Source organism: Coregonus clupeaformis, chromosome 10 (assembly GCF_020615455.1).
Source record: "Coregonus clupeaformis isolate EN_2021a chromosome 10, ASM2061545v1, whole genome shotgun sequence".
Lineage (NCBI taxonomy): Eukaryota > Metazoa > Chordata > Actinopteri > Salmoniformes > Salmonidae > Coregonus > Coregonus clupeaformis.
Genome location: NC_059201.1, coordinates 22,535,418 through 22,561,010, shown reverse-complemented (window position 1 = coordinate 22,561,010; position 25,593 = coordinate 22,535,418). Strand labels below are relative to the sequence as shown.

Here is a 25,593-nt window from a genome sequence, read left to right as displayed (position 1 = left end):
AGGGGAAAAAAGTATTTGATCCCCTGCTGATTTTGTACGTTTGCCCACTGACAAAGAAATGATCAGTCAAAAATGTTAATGGTAGGTGTATTTGAACAGTGAGAGACAGAATAACAACAACAAAAATCCAGAAAAACACATGTCAAAAATGTTATCAATTGATTTGCATTTTAATGAGGGAAATAAGTATTTGACCCCTCTGCAAAACCTGACTTAGTACTTGGTGGCAAAACCATTGTTGGGAATCACAGAGGTCAGACGTTTCTTGTAGTTGGCCACCAGGTTTGAACACATCTCAGGAGGGATTTTGTCCCACTCCTCTTTGCAGATATTCTCCAAGTCATTAAGGTTTCGAGGCTGATGTTTGGCAACTCGAACCTTCAGCTCCCTCCACAGATTTTCTATGGGATTAAGGTCTGGAGACTGGCTAGGCCACTCCAGGACCTTAATGTGCTTCTTCTTGAGCCACTCCTTTGTTGCCTTGGCCGTGTGTTTTGGGTCATTGTCATGATAGAATACCCATCCACGACCCATGTTCAATGCCCTGGCTGAGGGAAGGAGGTTCTCACCCAAGATTTGACGGTACATGGCCCCGTCCATCGTCCCTTTGATGCGGTGAAGTTGTCCTGTCCCCTTAGCAGAAAAACACCCCCAAAGCATAATGTTTCCACCTCCATGTTTGACAGTGGGGATGGTGTTCTTGGGGTCATAGGCAGTATTCCTCCTCCTCCAAACACGGCGAGTTGAGTTGATGCCAAAGAGCTCCATTCTGGTCTCATCTGACCACAACACTTTCACCCACTTCTCCTCTGAATCATTCAGACGTTCATTGGCAAACTTCAGATGTATATGTGCTTTCTTGAGCAGGGGGACCTTGCGGGCGCTGCAGGATTTCAGTCCTTCACGGCGTAGTGTGTTACCAATTGTTTTCTTGGTGACTATGGTCCCAGCTGCCTTGAGATCATTGACAAGATCCTCCTGTGTAGTTCTGGGCTGATTCCTCACCGTTCTCATGATCATTGCAACTCCACGAGGTGAGATCTTGCATGGAGCCCCAGGCCGAGGGAGATTGACAGTTCTTTTGTGTTTCTTCCATTTGCGAATAATCGCACCAACTGTTGTCACCTTCTCACCAAGCTGCTTGGCGATGGTCTTGTAGCCCATTCCAGCCGTGTGTAGGTCTACAATCTTGTCCCTGACATCCTTGGAGAGCTCTTTGGTCTTGGCCATGGTGGAGAGTTTGGAATCTGATTGATTGATTGCTTCTGTGGACACGTGTCTTTTATACAGGTAACAAGCTGATATTAGGAGCACTCCGTTTAAGAGTGTGCTCCTAATCTCAGCTCGTTACCTGTATAAAAGACACCTGGGAGCCAGAAATCTTTCTGATTGAGAGGGGGTCAAATACTTATTTCCCTCATTAAAATGCAAATCAATTTATAACATGCGTTTTTCTGGATTTTTTTGTTGTTATTCTGTCTCTCACTGTTCAAATAAACCTACCATTACAATTATAGACTGATCATTTCTTTGTCAGTGGGCAAACGTACAAAATCAGCAGGGGATCAAATACTTTTTTCCCTCACTGTACATCACGATTTAAATGGGGCATAACCGGCCGAAATTGTCAATGAACGTGCGTTTGACACTAGCGCAGCCTTCACGGCAGCCGAAAATAGAGCCCCCAATGTGACTATAAACCACTTTATGGGTTTTCTAACCAATGGGGGTGAGGGATGTGAACAAAACACCACAGAAATGCTGGCACATTTTTTCTGGCCATGCCCTCACCATAGCAACAGGACCAGAGACAAAAATACTCAAGTAACAATCATTCCACCACGGCGTTAAAGACTTCTTTCAGATCTTATCTTTTGCTCTAAAAGCAATTTTTCTCGAATTCACCATTGAATGTAGCATAAACAAAAAACGTCACTAGAGCGTAGGCCTACTTCTATCTAACAAACCTAGATTTGTTGCTTTTCAGGAGCCACTGAATGTTGTTGACACGGTCTAATTAGCTAGAGAGAAGTATCCCTGGCTGGGTGGTCTCCAGCTCACACTGTGATTTAAGTGTTGTTCTTAAATGCTGGCACTGCTACTTTACTGTGTCCAAACACCCTGCCTGCCACTGCAGGACTCCAAAGGTCATTGGAGTTCACAACTGCATCACATCCTCCCTCTGCAGACAGAGGAAAACAGTCTGTCACAGTATCTGCATGTGCTCTGCGTCACTTACAATTTAGGTACAGTAGTGTGCCACTTCCCGAATGGGCACTATGTCATTTCCTTCACACTGTGTTGGGAAACTGGAGTCTCCAACATAAATCTGTGTTCTCCATTCAGATTCATCCCATCTCTGCCAAGCAACAGAGGAAATGGTCCTGTGGCAGAGTTGCTCCATCACTTCCAGGTTATGGAAAGATTCTCTGAATCACAGTAGTCATTAGACCTGTACTGAGTGGAAACTAAGGCATCCAAATAAACATTCTACCATAACTCCTCCAAAACAGAGAGGACAGACACTACAACATGGGAGAGGTATTCTGTCTTCTGCCATAACCCCGCTCCAAAAGGATTGTTGGATGAGTTTTGCCTTTAGCTGGAGTCTGTGAAACGACCTGGAGTCTCCTTACAAGGACAAAGACAGCAGGAGACTATTAGCCTGACTGTGTCATCCCAAAGACATCTGTCTGTGTAAGACCAGATGCCTGCTCTCCAGTCAGGCTGCTGTAACACAACCAGAGTACAGTCTGGACTCATACTTTGATTCCTACAGACATGATTTATGAATATGTATTCCTACTCACATCTAATGTATAGCCTACATAAACAATGTATACATACACTATTTCATTTGAATAACCAATCAGAAAACAATCCCCTAAAAACATGTCTGACACTGTAGAATGGTTCTAAACAAGCCTAAAATAATGCACTTCAGGGCAGACCGAGCCTGAGATTCTCGTATTATTTCTCTCTGCAGAACAATAGAATTCCAGCAAGACAAGACCTGCCAACATACACTCCTTCCCAGCGCAGTATGCCTAGGGAGCTTAATTTGCACGCGAGCTGTCTAAACCTTTATTCATCACTCTGCCTGAGGACACAGGGAATCATAACCATTACCCAGCAAGCACGGTTTCTCCATCTGAAAGGTATATTCTTGTTTTTAGTGTTTTTTTATTAGTTAAAAATTAAATTTTTAGGGTGCATAGAAGTTGTTGTTGTTACGTCTAGAACACATACATTTTAAATTTTCAGGTATTGGAGTAACAAAGTTACATGGTCAGATCTATGATGGCCGCTCTGCATTGTTGAAGGAAAAATGCCCAAGAGATAAGGTGCTCTTTGCCAACTCATTTATTCCCCAAGTAACAACATCTGTATAAGGCCAGATCCAAGTTACTGGTCAGCCTTTTTCCAGTAAAGCTCTGGCCTCTCATCACTGAGAACAGTACACAGGCACTCTGGAATTCAGAGGGACAGACCATTCATGCGTCTGTTCTCAGTGAATCACCTCTAAGTCACACCACGCCCTGTAAACCACAACTGTGTGGTTAACATTTCACTCTGAGAAATAGGTCTTCCACATCGACAAGAACCCTCTATTTTCATTTGCATACAGTTCTAGGATTACAGTACATTCCAAGTGTCTCTATCATGAATGTCATGTAAAACAGTAAATGTTTTGCTGATGCAGGGACATTGGCTGCCCTTTCCTCAGGGTTCTCAAAGGACATGGTGTTGGAATGGTTGGGGGACAATGCTAGTAACTACAGAATCAATTACAATATCAAATCAACACAAAATGATTTTTCTATATATACAGTGGGGAAAAAAAGTATTTAGTCAGCCACCAATTGTGCAAGTTCTCCCACTTAAAAAGATGAGAGAGGCCTGTAATTTTCATCATAGGTACACGTCAACTATGACAGACAAAATGAGAAAAAAAAATCCAGAAAATCACATTGTAGGATTTTTAATGAATTTATTGGCATATGATGGTGGAAAATAAGTATTTGGTCAATAACAAAAATGTCTCAATACTTTGTTATATACCCTTTGTTGGCAATGACACAGGTCAAACGTTTTCTGTAAGTCTTCAAAAGGTTTTCACACACTATTGCTGGTATTTTGGCCCATTCCTCCATGCAGATCTCCTCTAGAGCAGTGATGTTTTGGGGCTGTCGCTGGGCAACACAGACTTTCAACTCCCTCCAAAGATTTTCTATGGGGTTGAGATCTGGAGACTGGGTAGGCCACTCCAGGACCTTGAAATGCTTCTTACGAAGCCACTCCTTCGTTGCCCGGGCGGTGTGTTTGGGATCATTGTCATGCTGAAAGACCCAGCCACGTTTCATCTTCAATGCCCTTGCTGATGGAAGGAGGGTTTCACTCAAAATCTCACGATACATGGCCCCATTCATTCTTTCCTTTACACGGATCAGTTGTCCTGGTCCCTTTGCAGAAAAACAGCCCCAAAGCATGATGTTTCCAACCCCATGCTTCACAGTAGGTATGGTGTTCTTTGGATGCAACTCAGCATTCTTTGTCCTCCAAACATGACGAGTTGAGTTTTTACCAAAAAAGTTATATTTTGGTTTCATCTGACCATATGACATTCTCCCAATCCTCTTCTGGATCATCCAAATGCACTTCAGACGGGCCTGGACATGTACTGGCTTAAGCAGGGGGACACGTCTGGCACTGCAGGATTTGAGTCCCTGGCGGCGTAGTGTGTTACTGATGGTAGGCTTTGTTACTTTGGTCCCAGCTCTCTGCAGGTCATTCACTAGGTCCCCCCCGTGTGGTTCTGGGATTTTTGCTCACCGTTCTTGTGATCATTTTGACCCCACGGGGTGAGATCTTGCGTGGAGCCCCAGATCGAGGGGAGATTATCAGTGGTCTTGTATGTCTTCCATTTCCTAATAATTGCTCCCACAGTTGATTTCTTCAAACCAAGCTGCTTACCTATTGCAGATTCAGTCTTCCCAGCCTGGTGCAGGTCTACAATTTTGTTTTTGGTGTCCTTTGACAGCTCTTTGGTCTTGGCCATTGTGGAGTTTGGAGTGTGACTGTTTGAGGTTGTGGACAGGTGTCTTTTATACTGATAACAAGTTCAAACAGGTGCCATTAATACAGGTAACGAGTGGAGGACAGAGGAGCCTCTTAAAGAAGAAGTTACAGGTCTGTGAGAGCCAGAAATCTTGCTTGTTTGTAGGTGACCAAATACTTATTTTCCACCATAATTTGCAAATAAATTCATTAAAAATCCTACAATGGGATTTTCTGGATTATTTTTTCTCAATTTGTCTGTCATAGTTGACGTGTACCTATGATGAAAATTACAGGCCTCTCTCATCTTTTTAAGTGGGAGAACTTGCACAATTGGTGGCTGACTAAATACTTTTTTCCCCACTGTATATATATATATATATATATATATATATATATATATATATATATATATATACGATAATATTGTGAAAATCTGATACACACTCAAGCATTATTTTATAATTTTTCATTATTGACCACAGTCAGAAATAGATCACCATAATTATCATCAATAATGCACATATGAGAGGTGGCGATCGAAAAATCGGAAGTGTTAGTGTTACGGGATTGAAGGATCAATATGTCTGTTTCATCAAGGAATAACAGGCCCTTTCATCACCCTCCGTGACACAGACAGGACCATGATGAACCCGGTGACAACACGGATAAATCACACCAGCCACCAAGGCTAGAACACACACGTACTGTATGTGATTAATCCTATTGAGCTCCATCCATGTCTCTATACCGTATATCGCCTGTTCCGTGACAGCATCCCACATCCTCTCCATGCAATTATATATATCGCATTGAAGGGGCTTCAGCCATAATTTACCTCCTGCACAGCACAGATTCATCTCAACAAATGGAGCGGGCGGGGTGCTCGCAGGGAGGGCAGAAGGTGGGGTGCAGAGGGGTTTGACACAGGGGTTAAGATGGAAAATACAAAAAAAAAGGTCAGTCGGTTGTTTGAGTCAGAGGCTGTCTGTTGGGAAATGAAGATATATCTGAGGGGGTCATTGATTGTATGTCATCGGGCTGGCCCTGTGATCTATAATTTCAACAGAGCCAGGGATATGTGTAGGGTACTAATGAGTGGTGGTGGTGTGGGTAGAGCAGCAGGCATACGGCCGGTCGGTTGGACGGCGGAGTCTCCCCCTAGAGGCTGCAGGCGGGGTGGAGGGTGGGGGTCTGCTTGTGCTGAATAGCCAACAACACCTCAAGGTCAGACCTCATTTGATTTGCCCTGATCTCATTCCCTGCTCCCTGCCTGACTCCATCCCCCTCCTCCTCCCCACCCACTCCCTTCCTCTCCCATCACCCTTCTCCAAGTAGCTTTCTCGTGTCCAGGGAGACCATGCCACTGACTGCATACATCTGATACACAGAGCTACTGTACCGTCATGCCTTACTCCACCATGTAGTGTACACTGTAGCCTATAAAACAGCTGGTGGGGTCGTCATTCAATAAATGCTGGTGACCTGTTCCACACTCAGTCTTAAATATAGCACTCCTCTCTGACAGGTCACAGTCACAGCAAAAACTAAAAACATGAGGGTTGCTATGTGATGGAATTCGTCACCAGGGCACCATTTCATTGGCCTGCTGGGAGTAAGAGAATGTATTTTTCTGAATGAGAAACTAACCTAAGTATTGTGGTAAAAGAGAGGAGCACCCACTGTCTATTGATTTTTTCTTAACTATGTTTTATACAACTTGACATTTCCACTCCATAAACTACTCCATAATCATAGAGAGCATCAGCTAAAATGCAAAATAACACAATAATAAATAATATTGCAATAAAATAACTGAAAAAACTTTCAGATCAATTCTGATGGTGATGTGGTGCAGTAATGTACAGTGGGGGGAAAAAAGTATTTAGTCAGCCACCAATTGTGCAAGTTCTCCCACTTAAAAAGATGAGAGAGGCCTGTAATTTTCATCATAGGTACATGTCAACTATGACAGACAAATTGAGGAAAAAAAATCCAGAAAATCACATTGTAGGATTTTTAATGAATTTATTTGCAAATTATGGTGGAAAATAAGTATTTGGTCACCTACAAACAAGCAAGATTTCTGGCTCTCACAGACCTGTAACTTATTCTTTAAGAGGCTCCTCTGTCCTCCACTCGTTACCTGTATTAATGGCACCTGTTTGAACTTGTTATCAGTATAAAAGACACCTGTCCACAACCTCAAACAGTCACACTCCAAACTCCACTATGGCCAAGACCAAAGAGCCGTCAAAGGACACCAGAAACAAAATTGTAGACCTGCACCAGGCTGGGAAGACTGAATATGCAATAGGTAAGCAGCTTGGTTTGAAGAAATCAACTGTGGGAGCAATTATTAGGAAATGGAAGACATACAAGACCACTGATAATCTCCCACGACGCAAGATCTCACCCCGTGGGGTCAAAATGATCACAAGAACGGTGAGCAAAAATCCCAGAACCACACGGGGGGACCTAGTGAATGACCTGCAGAGAGCTGGGACCAAAGTAACAAAGCCTACCATCAGTAACACACTACGCCGCCAGGGACTCAAATCCTGCAGTGCCAGACGTGTCCCCCTGCTTAAGCCAGGACATGTCCAGGCCCGTCTGAAGTTTGCTAGAGTGCATTTGGATGATCCAGAAGATGATTGGGAGAATGTCATATGGTCAGATGAAACCAAAATATAACTTTTTGGTAAAAACTCAACTCGTCGGGTTTGAAGGACAAAGAATGCTGAGTTGCATCCAAAGAACACCATACCTACTGTGAAGCATGGGGGTGGAAACATCATGCTTTGGGGCTGTTTTTCTGCAAAGGGACCAGGACGACTGATCCGTGTAAAGGAAAGAATGAATGGGGCCATGTATTGTGAGATTTTGAGTGAAAACCTCCTTCCATCAGCAAGGGCATTGAAGATGAAACGTGGCTGGGTCTTTCAGCATGACAATGATCCCAAACACACCGCCCGGGCAACGAAGGAGTGGCTTCGTAAGAAGCATTTCAAGGTCCTGGAGTGGCCTAGCCAGTCTCCAGATCTCAACCCCATAGAAAATCTTTGGAGGGAGTTGAAAGTCTGTGTTGCCCAGCGACAGCCCCAAAACATCACTGCTCTAGAGGAGATCTGCATGGAGGAATGGGCCAAAATACCAGCAACAGTGTGTGAAAACCTTGTGAAGACTTACAGAAAACGTTTGACCTGTGTCATTGCCAACAAACGGTATATAACAAAGTATTGAGAAACTTTTGTTATTGACCAAATACTTATTTTCCACCATAATTTGCAAATAAATTCATAATAAATCCTACAATGTGATTTTCTGGATTTTCTTTCCTGATTTTGTCTGTCATAGTTGACGTGTACCTATGATGAAAATTACAGGCCTCTCTCATCTTTTTAAGTGGGAGAAGTTGCACAATTGGTGGCTGACTAAATACTTTTTTTCCCCACTGTACATCATGAATGAATATTGATGCCCATTGGAAAACTGGCTTAGATATGTACATGGTTCAATACTGGTCGAATGAGAAGTGGTTGAGTTCTGAATGGCACAGTAAGTATTATATGACTCATCAGATTCCTCTGCTGCCTACCCTTACTGGGAAGGAAGACCACAGCCATAAATACTACACTTCAAATAGACCACACTGAACCAGCTTGAACCGCCAATGTTCACTACAGACATATCAATAACATTGAAAAGGACAAGCAGCTGGGAGGGTGAAGCCTGACTTGACTCTAGAATACCCTTATGTCCACAAATATGTACATATTTTCTGTATTTCTAAGATGCTAAAAACTGTAGAGCAGCATGCCGTGTGTGGTTGTGTGTGTCCAACATGCCGGTCTTAAACTTTGCATGTTAAGCCTCAGGCTAACGTTGTGTGTGTGTGTGTGTGTGTGTGTGTGTGTGTGTGTGTTCGTTCGTGTATGCCTGTGTGCATGTAAAGGGCACAGACAGTATAGTGCTTATTTATGCGACTTTAGAGGGGACTGGATTAGATAGGTTTAACATTGAGGGAAGGAGGTTGTACATACAGTGAGGAAAAAAAGTATTTGATCCCCTGCTGATTTTGTAAGTTTGCCCACTGACAAAGAAATTATCAGTCTATAATTTTAATGGTAGGTTTATTTGAACAGTGAGAGACAGAATAACAACAACAAAATCCAGAAAAACACATGTCAAAAATGTTATAAATTGATTAGCATTTTAATGAGGGAAATAAGTATTTGACCCCCTCTCAATCAGAAAGATTTCTGGCTCCCAGGTGTCTTTTATACAGGTAATGAGCTGAGATTAGGAGCACACTCTTAAAGGGAGTGCTCCTAATCTCAGCTTGTTACCTGTATAAAAGACACCTGTCCACAGATACAATCAATCAATCAGATTCCAAACTCGCCACCATGGCCAAGACCAAAGAGCTCTCCAAGGATGTCAGGGACAAGACTGTAGACCTACACAAGGCTGGAATGGGCTACAAGACCATCGCCAAGCAGCTTGGTGAGAAGGTGGCAACAGCTGGTGCGATTATTCGCAAATGGAAGAAACACAAAAGAACTGTCAATCTCCCTCGGCCTGGGGCTCCATTTAAGATCTCACCTCGTGGAGTTGCAATGATCATGAGAACGGTGAGGAATCAGCCCAGAACTACACGGGAGGATCTTGTCAATGATCTCAAGGCAGCTGGGACCATAGTCACCAAGAAAACAATTGGTAACACACTACACCGTGAAGGACTGAAATCCTGCAGCGCCCGCAAGGTCCCCCTGCTCAAGAAAGCACATATACAGGCCCATCTGAAGTTTGCCAATGAACATCTGAATGATTCAGAGGAGAACTGGGTGGAAGTGTTGTGGTCAGATGAGACCAAAATCGAGCTCTTTGGCATCAACTCAACTCGCCGTGTTTGGAGGAGGAGGAATGCTGCCTATGACCCCAAGAACACCATCCCCACCGTCAAACATGGAGGAGGTGGAAACATTATGCTTTGGGGGTGTTTTTCTGCTAAGGGGACAGGACAACTTCACCGCATCAAAGGGACGGCGCCATGTACCGTCAAATCTTGGGTGAGAAACTCCTTCCCTCAGCCAGGGCATTGAAAATGGGTCATGGATGGGTATTCCAGCATGACAATGACCCAAAACACACAGCCAAGGAAACAAAGGAGTGGCTCAAGAAGAAGCACATTAAGGTCCTGGAGTGGCCTAGCCAGTCTCCAGACCTTAATCCCATAGAAAATCTGTGGAGCTAAAGGTTCGAGTTGCCAAACGTCAGGCTCGAAACCTTAATGACTTGGAGAAGATCTGCAAAGAGGAGTGGGACAAAATCCCTCCTGAGATCTGTGCAAACCTGGTGGCCAACTACAAGAAACGTCTGATCTCTGTGATTGCCAACAAGGGTTTTGCCACCAAGTACTAAGTCATGTTTTGCAGAGGGGTCAAATACTTATTTCCCTCATTAAAATGCAAATCAATTTATAAAATTTTTGACATGCGTTTTTCTGGATTTTTTTGTTGTTATTCTGTCTCTCACTGTTCAAATAAACCTACCATTAAAATTATAGACTGATCATGTATTTGTTAGTGGGCAAACGTACAAAATCAGCAGGGGATCAAATACTTTTTTCCCTCACTGTATTGGAAAATATAAGCTGTGAGTTTGATTAATGTATTGTCTTTACATGCAGGGTATTATTGCTTCTTAAATGGGGACTGGCAGCAACTGTAGCTAGTTACTTGTATATGTTGAGTCTGCATGTAGTTACCGGCTTGAAACCAGATCAAACACACTGGGCTTAAAGGAATAGAACTTTCAAAATACAGATAGTGTCACACTATAATGAGCTTTGCAAATCGCATCATACTGCAACACTTATTGTATTTTGAAAGTTCTAGATCTTGAAAACTTGATTGCTGACATGCAAAACATTTTGGGACTGTGGATTAATGAAACCAATACCAACATATAGTTTGTGAGTGGTTTTTTTTTTAAACAATGTCAGGGGATCATCATTAAGAAAAACCAGGTAGACTGAAATACAGTACCAGTCAAAAGTTTGGACACACCTACTCATTCAAGGGTTTTTCTTAATTTTTACTATTTTTTACATTGTAGAATAATAGTGAAGACATCAAAACTATGAAATAACACATGGAATCATGTTGTAACCAAAAGAAGTGATAAACAAATCAAAATATATTTTATTTTTGAGATTCTTCAAAGTAGCCACCCTTTGCCTTTATGACAGCTTTGCACACTCTTGGCATTCTCTCAACCAGCTTCACCTGAAATGCTTTCCCAACAGTCTTGAAGGAGTTCCCACATATGCTGAGCACTTGTTGGCTGCTTTTCCTTCCTTCCGACTCATCCCAAACCATGTAAATTGGGTTGAGGTCAGGGGATTGTGGAGGTCACTCTCCTTCTTGGTAAAATAGCCCTTACACAGCCTGGAGGTGTGTTGGGTCATTGTCCTTTTGAAAAACAAATGATAGTCCCACTAAGCCCAAACTAGATGGGATGGTGTATCGCTGCAGAATGCTGTGGTAGCCATGCTGGTTAAGTGTGCCTTGAATTCTAAATAAATCAGACAGTGTCACCAGCAAATCACCCCCACACCATAACACCTCCTCCTCCATGCTTTACGGTGGGAACTACACATGCAGAGATCATCCGTTCACCCACACCGGATCTCACAAAGACACGACAGTTGGAACCAAAAATCTCCAATTTGGACTCCAGACCAAAGGACACATTTCCACTGGTCTAATGCCCATTGCTCGTGTTTCTTGGCCCAAGCAGGTCTCTTCTTCTTATTGGTGTCCTTTAGTAGTGGTTTCTTTGCAGCAATTTGACCATGAAGGCTTGATTCACACAGTCCCTTCTGAACAGTTGATGTTGAGATGTGTCTGTGACTTGAACTCTGTAAAGCATTTATTTGGGCTGCAATTTCTGTGGTTGGTAACTCTAATGAACTTATCCTCTGCAGCAGAGGTAACTCTGGGTCTTCCATTCCTGTGGCGGTCCTCATGAGATCCAGTTTCATCATAGCACTTGATGGTTTTTGCGACTGCACTTGAAGAAACTTTCAAAGTTCTTGAAATGTTCCGTATTGACTGACCTTCATGTCTTAAAGTAATGATGGGCTGTCGATTCTCTTTGCTTATTTGAGCTGTTCTTGCCATAATATGGACTTGGTCTTTTACCAAATAGGGGTATCTTCTGTATACCCCCTACCTTGTCACAACACAACTGATTGGCTCAAATGCATTAAGAAGGAAAGAAATTCCACAAATTAACTTTTAAGAAGGCACACCTGTTAATTGAAATGCATTCCAGGTGACTAGCTCATGAAGCTGGTTGAGAGAATGACAAGAGTGTGCAAAGCTGTCATCAAGGCAAAGGGTGGCTATTTGAAGAATCTCAAATATAAAATATATTTTGATTTGTTTAACACTTTTTTGGTTACTACATGATTCCATATGTGTTATTTCATAGTTTTGATGTCTTCACTATTATTCTACAATGTAAAAAATAGTAAAAAATTAAGAAAAAGGTGTGTCCAAACTTTTGACTGGTAGTGTATGTATTCTAAATCTTAGTATAATGAAACTCCCTTTTCCATGAATCCTAGCACTAAGAAACCATTAAGGGTTAGGTTCTGACAACACACAACGGGCTCTTGGTACACTAAGGATACAGAGAAGGGCCTCGGTAGTCTGTAGTAAATAGTCATTTTACATCATTCACAATTCCGTCAGCTATTTGCTGATGAACCCACAATGTGTAACTTTGAATTCATCAAAGTCTAGCTCAACAAAATACATTGTATAGGGACCGTAGGACATACCCTGGAGAGGGTGTAGTGCCGGATGGGTTGGAGCCAACGTTGTAACAGTCCTAATCCCATGGCCTTTCCTGGCCCACACCATGCATTGCCACACACCACTCGACTATCCACACAATAGGAGTGTGTGCTAGGCTTGTCTGCAGTTTCTGAACTGTGTAAACACATGATGGCCCTTCTTTGCCCCCAAGGGGGTATACAGTCTGTCCATTGGCTCTTCCACAAGGACACACCCAGTGAAAAGACTGGCAGAGCTCTGGTTGACTGCCTCACGTGCCAGCCACACAGGTAATCTCCCATATTAATACAAGGCACTGGGTTGACAGGTGTGATCAAAGAACAGCCTGGAAGGAAAAACACATAATTGCTCTATAGGGCACAGGTAATTGCATTTAATCAACAGTAACAATTTTAGGCTGCTGACATTTTATCTAAACAGGCAGACATTAAATATGGGTTTGCAGGGACTTGTCACGTTAGCACTGGCTGCCATTTTGAAAACACCATAAACTGATGCAAGATGCAGGAGACAATGTTACAAAGCATCCACACCTAATGCTTAGTTTTTCTCCTGAGTCTGCGGATTCTAAGGCTGGGCCACAAGGTTTAGACCCACTGCTGTAAAGCTCACTCACAGAGAGATGCTGAATAATGCCTGACAACAGGGACTTCTATAAGGAACACAGAATAGATTATTGTTTTTCTCTTCTACAAACCATAAGGAATGTATGGTTTTCTACAACTGGTTTAGCAGTTGTGTGATGTCTCAGTCTCTCCCTCACAGACACAGGCTGGCCATTTCACTGTATCGTACACCAAAGATAATTATGTGGCATTTCATTTATCCAATAAAAAATCTCAAAGTAAAATGTTACTTTCATCCCAGGAAAGGGCATCAACAGTTCCAGCACATTGATGCAATTTGTTATTTATGAGGTGCTTGAGGGTAATGTTTTTTTTTTTTTTTACTGAGGTCTGCAAAACCAACCCACCCTGCAGCCCACCCACCCATTCTCAATTGAGTACAATTGAGCACACTCTTGCTCTGTACTGATGTTTCCACTATATAGATTTCACTTCCTGCAGGCCACATTGGAGCCCAGCACATTGGCTGTCCTCTCATGGCTATTGACTCAAGAGATATAGAGTGCCATTAAACTGCATGAAAGCAAGAGCTGAAAAGGTAAAACATAGTTCATGGTGGAAAATTAGCACGTCTTTTTGAAATTCTGTTTTAGGTTAATAATGGTGCATTTCAATGGGATTTTCTAGTTAACAAATGAGGGGGAATTTGGGGAGTATTATGAAATGTGTTTTGTCACCACTGAGACACACACCCCATGGCATGCTCAGGCCTGATTTGGGTGGAACTGTGGGTGGATAGACTCATTAGAGAGGACCTTTGGCACAAATCCTCCTTAATCGGGGTGTGTACAGTTTAAACCACGGGAAAGCCATGTATCTGCATTCCATTATCCCTGTATAATACCCCATTGTACATCCCTTTTTATCATCTAGGTACACACACCTGTAGACAGTGTAAAATAAATCAGAACTCCCATGAAAACATGACAGCTGTTTTTACAGGAAGTCAGCTTCCCCCCATTATCATCCCACTCTCAATTCCCCTCACTCTCATCATGATCCATCATGGTTGTTTATCCCCTGGCTTAAAGGTACAGCATGTCAAAACCAACACGTCCTAATTCAATATACAGTAGGTTACAAAGATCACTTAGTGAAAATAAGATGAAAGAGTGCCAATAAATCGAATGGTAGTTTAGAATCGGTCACAAGAGAGGTTGGTGGCACCACAGTGCCTGCCCACAAAATGATAACTTACAGCAAACTATATCTGAATGGCTATTAAATATAATAGATACTCATTGCATACAGTACATATCTGGGCTCGCTTTTCATCCCACAGAAAAGCATGTCTACATCACCATGATGACCAGCCCTTGCATGGTGAGCCACTTAAATAGACATAATGAAAACGCTGCCACTGAAGGTTAATGTGCTTTCCATCCCACTGCATTAAGTGTATCTTAAGTGTTACTGTGTCTCTAAGACAGATATGTCTAGCCTGGTCTAATGCAACGGCATATGTAAGAGATAGCTCTAATATCCCTGTCTGAGCTCACTCACCCATAACGAGATCAAATACACTGACCCATATCGATCCCTAAATCGCTAGCACACTATCATAAAAAGGCCATTCTACCCTAAGCCCAGGGTGTGTAAGTGATTGAGGCCGTCTCTTTGTGTACTAAGTCTTGTAGCTTCTTATGTCAACCAAGATAATGTTTCTTCTGTATTAATCAGATTTTGAAATACAGCAGTGATAAAGGCACATATACAGTAAGTGTCTGTTTCACTAACGTGCACAGATAGACCCAAATCCTCTGTAAATCCATTGTACAGCAGTAGAATGCCCCTCCTGATGTGAATGTTCACCACTGAATGTCCCTATCCACTAGACTAGACCATAGCCTCCTGCTCTAGCGGTAAACAGTGGTTAGAAGAGACCGGTGCATTCCTGCACTTTCATACATGGCAGTGTGCCTCTGCGCTCAGCTCCATCGATGTCCATGAATAATCAGCTCCACCTGCACCAGTGCTGCTCCAGGAATGTGGTGCACTCACTGAAAAAGCAGACAGAGGCAAACAAGGAAGAGCGGTTCCATCACGTGACCACCCACCCAGAGTTTCCCCCAGAATCAATATGGAGAGAAACCACAGTTCTTTGTTGTGAATCAATATGGAAAGAAACCACATTTCCTTGTTGTCTCCTTCACACCAATGCACTCTATATCCTTATCATTGACCTTACTGTTAGCCTGCAGCCTCTCATGAAAAGCAGCTTATCATCAACTCCACTGAGGATAATTGAGAGCTTCTAATGACATAGATACCTGTGAAAACGTCCTGACCTTGATAACAGTCTGATATCACTATGTTGACCTCCACAGGGCTAGGGAGAGAGAGAGAGAGAGGGAGAGAGTATCACCAGGAGCTGTGTGCTCTCAGAAATGAGTTCACTCTGCCTGTGTATCAGCAGGGGGTAGAAAGTGGGGTTATCAGCAGGGGGCTGAGTGCCAGGATGCAGTGCAGTCTGGGACTGACTGACTGCTGTGTACAGGGCAAGTTCTACCTGAACAGCAGATCTAGATTGCATATAGCAGACCACAACAGTGGGAAAAGTTGTGCATACATACAGCAGAAATGTGTTTATATTTGGGGAATCATTAGAAACTGGATATAGACGAGAGAAATGGTTATACAGTTCCAACCTGAAACCTGAGGTCATTGTGCTCTGTAATTACCCATATTAGGTTTTTCACGTGGGCAGGTCTTTATCCTCCTGTTGGGGAGGCAGCTAAATCTGACCCAACAAGCCCAATTAGTCCTTTCATCTTCTGAACAGCAGCAGAGAGATCAAAGCAGAGAGAAAGTGTCTCCTCAGGATTCTCATCTCATTGATCCACACTCGGCGATGCAGCTAAATTCAGCTGCCTTCAATTATTAATGCAGGAAGAAACTGACTGTCCCGAGGAGCTGTGCTGCATGCCTGCACTGGTTGGGATTTGGAACAGGTCCTTTTTCAAAGGGCATCCGGGAAGGCAGTGGATCGTCTCCAGTGGCATGGCCGAACAGTTAGGAAGAATGGAGGATCACTGGTTCAAATCCCAACTGGGGCATAGTTTACTGCTGATGTGTCATGGAGGGCTACGCTGTGTCTGAACTGCTGCAGTAAGCATTGTGTAACAGAGGTGGTTCAGTGAACTATGGTCACATGATGAGTAACCTTGCCTGAGAACAGAAGACTTGTGTTAGCTCGCAAACCTTATGCCTACTGTAAGGATTAGCTCACAGGTCTAACAAGGCATTGAGTTGTGCAGATGTCACAGGTTCGAAACCTGGGTAGTCATAATTGCAGTTATTGCAAATAGAAATTGTGTAACATCCCACTGCAGGATGCTTTGAAATAGCAAGCATCCGTCCAACTAAATCAGACTCTAAATCAGTTTATTGCCCATTTACAACTATGATCCATCTCTTTATTCTCTCTTTCTTGTTTGATTTGAAGTTACCACACACACACAGCCTGTGTGAAGCCTGCATGCCATTCAACAAAAAACCCACACAACCACAATGTCGTATTGTGTCACCACCACACTAGAAGGATAATACATTACAGTAAAAAAATATATATACTTCCGCAACAGACACACACTCACATGCACGCACACTTTATTGCCACACTACACTGTCAATAAAAAGGGACAAGGGACAAGGAGGACATTGCTTTTCTCCTTCTCTCTCCATCTCTCTCGTGTGAGTGATTGGGATGGAGCTCAAATACCTTTTTCATGATCGGCTTAGAGATGTGGTTCTTTCTATGTGTGTGGTTCTCATACTCAACCATTGCTTTGGTATTAAGTATGGATGACTTTCACATTGGTTTACATGAACTAAACGATCATTAATCAGCCAACATGGTAAAATGATATAGTGTCATATACATTATATGACTACAGTAATGGAGAGCAATAAACAACACATACTGTATATGGGTGAAGGAGAGATTACCAAGCTGTCTTCAGCCACACTGCTTTGATGTGGTTTTTATCATGTAGCCTATCCTGAATAAGTCCTGGAGGGAAAAACCACCATACACAACTGTCCTGACAACCGTCTGATCTTTATCACAGTGATATACAGCACGATTCCTGCTGAATCTCAAGGAGACAATCTGAACTGGGGCACTGGTAATGAACCTGGTCACCTATCTTTCTATTCTCATTTGTCAACATGAAAGACATGTAACCTTCTTGTCCACATATTCCAGCATGTGGATATCTCACTGACTTACTGAGCTTATCACCCATCCATGGGACGATGTGTGCGTGTGTGTGCCTGCATGTGTATGTGTGTGTGCATCCCCAAAAATAATTATTGCTTGTAAATCTATGTCATGCTCAGACTGTTAAAAGTCTGTTATAAAATCAGACAAGAGGTAAGGCTCTTACCCAAATCTGGCGTTAAACTTTGCGACCAAGAAATAACAGAGACTGTTGCACAACTGCAAAACAATAAACATTGTGCAACTGTGCACTAAGCAATTTAGAAAGAAGTTTATCATTATTGTTCCCTGGGGGAACAATATGTAATCATGTAATAACAAATCCTGTCATGACATGTTTAACATATTTAATTAATTACTTCTTGCCATGTCTCTAGATACTGTATCAGATACTTAGATCTAAAGTTTCCCAAATCTGGTTGACAAAAACAAATTCCTGTCCAAACTAATTCCATAGATATATCAATATTGTGATGATGTGTTGGCTGGTGACAAATCATTCTGTTTTTCCTGAAGATTACAAAATGGGCACTGGATCTGGGAAGGTTTCATTGGAAAGAAGCAGAAAATGAACATACAGCTGGCAATCCATCTCATGGTGTGTGTCCACACTCATGAAGCTTTAATAAATCAGCACACTGGGCTGAAAGTCAGTGGCATCAGTTCAGCTAAATCTAGGGTATGGCAGGAAGCTAATTTACTGCATTTCTACACAGTTTTAAAACTCTAAAAGGCTATTTGGAGAACAGCAAAAACAAACAACCATAATATTATAGTAAACAAAAATATAAAACGCAACATGTAACAATTTCAAAGATTTTACTAGAGATTTTAGTAGAGAAGCAGTTAATCTCTCGTCAACCCTCAACCAGGAAAGACTGGCATGCATGTCGATGATTAAAATATTGGTGAGAATGGTTCACTGACTAATTACTGACCCATGAAATGACATCACCAATGTCTGTTTTTCTGCATGAGATTACCAAGTGAGAATGTAAGTCTTATTTACAAGTTATAACAGTATGAGTCAGTGTGGGGGCATGGAAGTGAGTCTGTCCCATAGCCAAACTCTTGGTTCAGTTAGGATCCTACGGAATGCTTCCCTGGTTGAATCATGGGGCAACAGGAGGTGGTGAAAGTGGTCTTTACTCAGAAAAGGTTGGTGACCACTGTCCCAGAGGATTTCCTGCAACACTGGTTTTATTCGACGCATGTGACAAATACAATTTGATTTGATTTAGTAAGCTGTAGGCCAATCTTTTGACAGACTATCCTACTCAGTTGAGTTGTCATCATGCCTGAATGTTCTGTCCATTCAATACTGAACAGCAGGAAATGCAATCTTGCCTCAGAATGAATTGCTATTTTATTTGAGGGCTATTAGCTGAAGTGCATCTATGAATATCAATAGTGTCTGAAGCCTAGCAGTTAAATGTATGACTATACAAGTGGTTTTGACAGGGGTATATCTGTGCCCTCAACTGACAGCTACTGACTCCCTGATTTTAGCAATGGAAGCATTAGGCCTATGCCTTTTTTACCTTAACTGCAGAAATGTACAAGGAGCTGGTAAAGGTACAAGGAGCTAGTATTTCCCAACCATAATGTGAGCAGGGTTTTGCAAGATTGTTCCATTCCTTGCCGGTCATTTGCAGCAGAGTTTCAAATGGGCTACTTTACTAGATTACTAAACACAGTTCATGACTTCATCAGTATGAGTCAGTGTGGGGGCATGGAAGTGAGTCTGTCCCATAGCCAAACTCTTGGTTCAGTTAGGATCCTACGGAATGCTTCCCTGGTTGAATCATGGGGCAACAGAGGTGGTTGACAGGGTCCCTGTAGTAGCCAGCCAAGCTGGCCAGTAGTGACCTGGGCCAGGGATGCTGCAGGAAATCCTCTGGGACAGTGGTCACCAACCATTTCTGAGTAAAGACCACTTTCGCAGTCAAAAAGCAAGCCGAGATCTACCGCTCAGATGTATTTCTTTCTCCGAGTTGTAAAAGCAAGCAGAGCAGAAACTGGCCACTCTTTAGCTGACTGATCTCAATGGCAGGGTAACTGCTGTTTGACAGAAGAATAAATAAATATTCCCAGTGCTGAGCTAGTAGTGTAACTGACATGTTACGTTAGCTAATGTTTCATCCCCTCTCGACTGAAGTGAATGAACTACTACCAGCTAGTTAACTAGCTAGTAGCTACCACAGCCAGTTCAGTGCTAGCTAGCTATCTGTCAGGTAGCAGTATCTTAACAGCTGTTGTGTATATGGAAATGTTTTGTAGCCTTTGTTTTGTCCCGTTTCAACAGAAGTAAATTTGATGATGTACCATTAGCTAGAGCTAGCCAAAAGTTGGCTAACGTTAGCTATCTAGCTCACTAACTTTTGCTATTATTTTGCCTCAATCACACTAGACCTGAATCAAACGATGAAACCAGCGGCCAAACGATTGAAGACTGATATTCTGATTTTTTTCAGCGCGATGAGAGTTTTATTAGTCAGGAAAGCAATGTAACGTTATTGATCTGTCAGTTTCCCTAGCTAATTCCCTACTTTTCACACTGACACGGTATAAACAGCTCTACAGGCTTCACTGTCATGGTGCACAGTCAGTACACAACACTATGCTCATCATGTCTTAGCAGGATCAGATGGTGACAGGTGTCCCTGCAGGGTCAGACAGCCAGGGAAGACCAGTCTACGGAGCTCAGGTTAATTTTGCAGTATATTAGCTATACCTATCTGTGAATGGATACAAAGTTCCATCTTGAGTTGATGGGTAGGCTACAGTCTGGGATCTGGGAATAATTGTAATTTCAATTATTGAACCATTGATTCTATTCTTGGATAATATAATGTATAAATGTACACCAAGGTAATTGTTTGTCATGCCTCATCTGAGCAGGATCAGAAGGTGACAGTGGCTCATCAGGGTCAGGCAGCCAGGGAAGACCAGTCTGTGAAGGCGCAGAGGTGAACTAATGCAGATACAACACTTTATTTTCTCTGTGCAGCAAACACTGGACAAGCAAGAAGCTTCAAAGATCAATACTATTTTAAGGCAGTCTGACAAACCTCTAAAGTTGATTTCCAAACTGTATCAAGGGTTGATAGAGGCTTTCCCCGATGACACAAAATACGTCAGACAAAAATCTGAGGAAGACCTCGGAGACGCTATTGATGATGATGAATGGATACAGATATGTTAGAATTCCCAGTCATGTTCATATAAGCGCAGACATAAATTACAGAGCTTCCCAAACAATTGTTGGTAGACACACAGATTGTAACTGAGAGAACCTCTATTCTGAAAGCCATAAATAATTTTTCTAGATGCAGGCAGTTTATTTAAAAAGGTTAAAGGTCTAAATGAGCCCCTATGAATTTACCTGACACCCCTGTGCACTCCTTCGCCAGGTTCTCCTTCTCATCCTTCTCTGTTTCAGAAGTGCATAAAGCCCTGAAAGATATTGATAGAAAGAAATCCCCTGGCCCTGATGATCTAGACCCCCGCCTCCTACACCTAGCTGTAGACATCATTGTTCCCCCTTAACATGCATTTTTAACGTTAAGGAAATCACAAAGTTATGGATATCTGCTTTTGTACTGCCTCTCTTCAAAGGTGGAGATCCTTCGCTACTTGACAACTATCGACCCAAATCAAAATTGTCTGTACTGTCTAAGGTACTGGAGTCCTTAGTTAGTAGGCAGCTGAAGGCCTACCTCCAAGAAAACAACATCTTACATTTTTTACATTTACGTCATTTAGCAGACGCTCTTATCCAGAAAGACTTACAAATTGGAATGCAATCAGGTTTTAGGTCTGGCCACAGCACTGTTTCAGCAACATTGAAGCTTTTAAATGACATCAACTGTGCTCTTGACAAGAAGTTACATTGTGTGTCTGTCTTTCTTGATTTGTCGAAGGCATTTGACACCATGGACCATGCTGTGTTGGTGCAAAGGTTAAAATGTTGTGGAATTACTGGTCATGCTCTAGATTGGTTTATAAATTACCTATCAAATCGTACACAATGTGTAATGGGGGATGTTTGTAAATATGAGTCCATAGAGTTGTGCTCAGGTGTTCCGCAAGGTTCTATTTTGGGCCCACTGTTGTTCATTTTGTATATCAACAACATTGGGGATCATATTGAAACAGCGGATGTTCATTTTTATGCAGATGATACTGTTCTTTATTCAAGTGGTAGTAGTTTATCTTTATCTTTTGAAAATGCCCAAAGAGCATTTAACACCATACAACAGAATCTGTATGATTTGAAGCTGGTTCTGAATTCGGGTAAAACAAAATGCATGGTATTTTCAAATGCCAGGCATGTTACTAATCATGTCATTGCTACATTGGATGGATATACTATAGAGCAAGTCAAAGTGTACAAATATTTGGGAGTGTGGGTGGATAAGCTGAGCTTCACTGTTCATGTGGAGAACTTGATAAGGAAGCTCAAGCTGAGAATAGGTTTTTATTACTGGCATAAGGCTTGTTTTTCTCTGGAGGCCAGGAAGGAGCTGGTATGATGTACATTACTGGCGGTTTTAGATTTTAGTGATATATATATATATATATATATATATATATATATATATATATATGCAGGCCTCAACCACTACCCTGAGAACACTTGATTCAGTATATCATGCAGCCCTCAGATTCATTACCAATCAAAAACGTCTAACACATCATTGTGATCTCTACAGCATGATTGGCTGGTCGTCATTGACCTTGCGTAGGCTTAAACACTGGTATACACTGATTTATAAGGCCATGCTGGGTAAAATGCCACTTTCTCTCTGTTCTTTTTTTTTTATCAGGTCAGTAAATAAATATCAATGCCGGTCCCATTCTCATTTGCTTTTAACAGTATCAAGAATTAGAACAGGTCATGGTAGAAATAGTTTTAGTTATTCAGCTCCGTGGCCTTGGAATTCTCTCCTGACCATTTAAAAATGTGATGTGATCTAGTCACGTTCGTGGAGTTTAAACACTTGGTCGTTTTAAATATCATAGAAGAGTGTAATTGTCTTTAGGACAGCTGTTTTTTAGTTATGACATTCGTGTTTCTTTACGTAATATGTAATTGTTGTACTGTATGTGTGTCTATAGTTTTGTTCAATGTTGTGTTAGTGTATGTAAGTAGTTTTGTCTGAAACTTTGTTCCCACTGCGGCTGTTGGACCAGGTCTCTCTTGAAAAATTAATTTTTATCTCAATGAGAAAAACCTGTATAAATAAAGGTAAAAAAATAAATAATAATAATACATTGAATTATATGGAGGATGTACTGTTTCTGTGTGTTAATGTGTAGGTGTTTTTATTAAACTTTTGTTTTCCAAACCTTTCCCATGAGACATAAAAAAGAAAAGATGGGAAGGAAGTTGTGTTGGGGCTAGAGTTTAGTTATGGGTTGGGCATGCAGGCGGCTCGGTCTGGCTGAGCTGAACACCCAGAGGGAACAGATGAATGACGGCCCTCGGGTAACTAACTTTGGTCCCAGGGGGGTATAGCGTGTAAGGGTTTGTTCCAGCCAGCCGTAACAAACCTCATTCAACCAATCATGGAGGATGATTAGTTCATTATTTGAAACAGGTGTGTTAGTACTGGGTTGGGAAAAACGCCTGCAGACTCAGTAGAGTGAAAATTAAACAATGAAGTAAAAAGTTTCAACAAATCTGTCGAGTTAAAACTAAACTGAGGCCTAGATGGCATCGTGCAATCGCATGGTTTTGGCAAGCGTTACAAAACCCTTGCTGCCAAAATATGCCTTTATGCAATGAATCAGTCCACCTTTCAAAATATTGGCAAATTTGAGGTTGAGAGTTACATATTCTTTATATTAGGCTACGCATGGCGTATTTCATTCATTCCTATCTGGTGACAAATAATCATCATATTGTATTACCATCCAGTTAGATTTTTATGCAGAAATAAAGTTCGACTGATGCTGCTGCTTTCAGTCAGGCCTAAAACTGCTGCAATGGGAAATGCGCACTGATGTCACTGTCGGAATGCAGTAGTTTGTTGGGACTTACCTTCTCCTGTATTCGTCTCTCTCTCGCTTGACTTTAGCCAACACATTATACAGAGCTCTTATTTCTGGTGTGATGGTATCGATTTGAACCCCAACACCGTCCGGATGATTCCAGGATACACCGGGCCCCTGGAGAGTCTCATAGCGCTCGCCGTGTCTCCTCACGTGCGTGAAACTCCAAATGGTACCAGGCATTCGGGATTCAGTAGAGTCGGTTTGGACAGCTACTTCACGAGTGTATACTTGGTATCGTTGTTGCTCCAAGGCTCGCTGCAGTTGATTCTCTAATAATTTGTTTCTCCGCTCTAGTTCATGAACCTTTGCAAGAAAACAGCGAAACCGCAGGTTCAGAGTCTTCAGGACATGGATATTGGACCCCAAATCATTTCGTAGAGCACTGGTTACCGCGCCCGAACCAGCAGTGGACATACCCCTGACAGGAATTGTAGCGATCATAGCAGCAGGCGAAGTATCAAAAAAAGAGTTCATCATACTGGTAAACTGATAACCGCTGGTTTTAATGCTTGGTTTGCTAAAATAATTTAACAACCAAACCGATATTATTCCTGCATATCCTCCAAAAGGCCAGTTCCCCACGGAGTTTCTTATGATGTGGCTCCTTGAAATGAGATTGACAGGGCAGTTCAAGGTGATGCAACCATCGCTCTCCTCAAACCTCCAGAAAATACATTTTCATATTGGTGCGAAAAAAACCACAATGATATCCACAAACAGATCATCTTATCCGCCCAGTCCTCTGGCGCAACCGGCAAGGCTCCATCCTCCTCTGCTATACGCAGGAAAATGAGACACCGTGCCTTTGCTTTGTCAGATGCTGAATGCTCTCAGTTACTCCCTTTCCCATTCTCTCTACACTACACACATTATATTTATTTCTTTCTCTCACTCTCTTTCTCTTCGCTCCTATTCACATATCTCTCCGAACTCCAGTACCGATGTGATGACACTATGCTTCTAGTCTACAGCCCTGCCTCTTCGTGGCTCCGCTGGATCATGTTTCAAGCTGCTAAACTGGGCACTGCATGCATCACCCCTCCCATTCTCTGTTACGCCCCCTCACGCGCAAAAACAAATGCACGCGCTCACACAGTACAATTTTTTTTCCATAAACAAGCAACGTTTTGTTCAAGGAAGCCTAGTCTAAATCTAGGGATAATTTGTCCATTATTACATTTTTGGGAACTGTATTTCCCCTCATATTTCTGCACTTTGGGCTTCAGCGCTCCCAGTCACCCTGTGCACAAAACACAAATTGTTCAACCTTAAAATGAAACAAAACAATATCACCTTTAAAAAAAGATGACAGCCTGGTAGATGGCCCATCAAATTATCAGATCCATAAAGTTAGGTGCATTTGAGAGCACCAGCTGTTCCGGATGACTGTGTGATTTCGATTTCCATAGACAATGGCAGTAAGACCTTTAATTAAACAGGTTAATATTAGCAGAAAGAATACCAGGACGTGTACTCAGAGCATGCGCTGACCAGCTGGTAAGTGTCTTCACTGACATTTTCAACCTATCCCTGACCCGGTCTGTAATATCAACTTGTTTCAAGCAGACCACCATCATCCCCATGCCCAAGAACGCCAAGGTAACCTGCCTAAATTACTATCGCCCCATAGCACTCACATCAGTTGGTAGAGCATGGCGCTTGCAACGCCAGGGTTGTGGGTTCGTTTCCCACGGGGGGCAAGTATGAAAAAAAAAAAAAACTTATGCACTCACTAACTGTAAGTCGCTCTGGATAAGAG

The 25,593-nt window shown here is 42.2% G+C and overlaps 1 protein-coding gene across 4 annotated transcripts in view; it reads right to left on the bottom strand.

Moving 5' to 3' along the window:
• Window positions 1-24,814, bottom strand: part of iffo2b (intermediate filament family orphan 2b) — a 40,835-nt gene extending 16,021 nt beyond the window's left edge. For all 4 annotated transcript variants that reach the window (XM_041888402.1, XM_041888403.1, XM_041888404.1 and 1 more), the window contains exon 1: window positions 23,821-24,814. In XM_041888402.1, the coding sequence (XP_041744336.1) occupies window positions 23,821-24,311 (491 nt within the window). In that variant the 5' untranslated portion in view covers window positions 24,312-24,814. The remainder of the gene's footprint in view (window positions 1-23,820) is intronic.
• Between the last annotated feature and the right edge of the window lie 779 nt (window positions 24,815-25,593).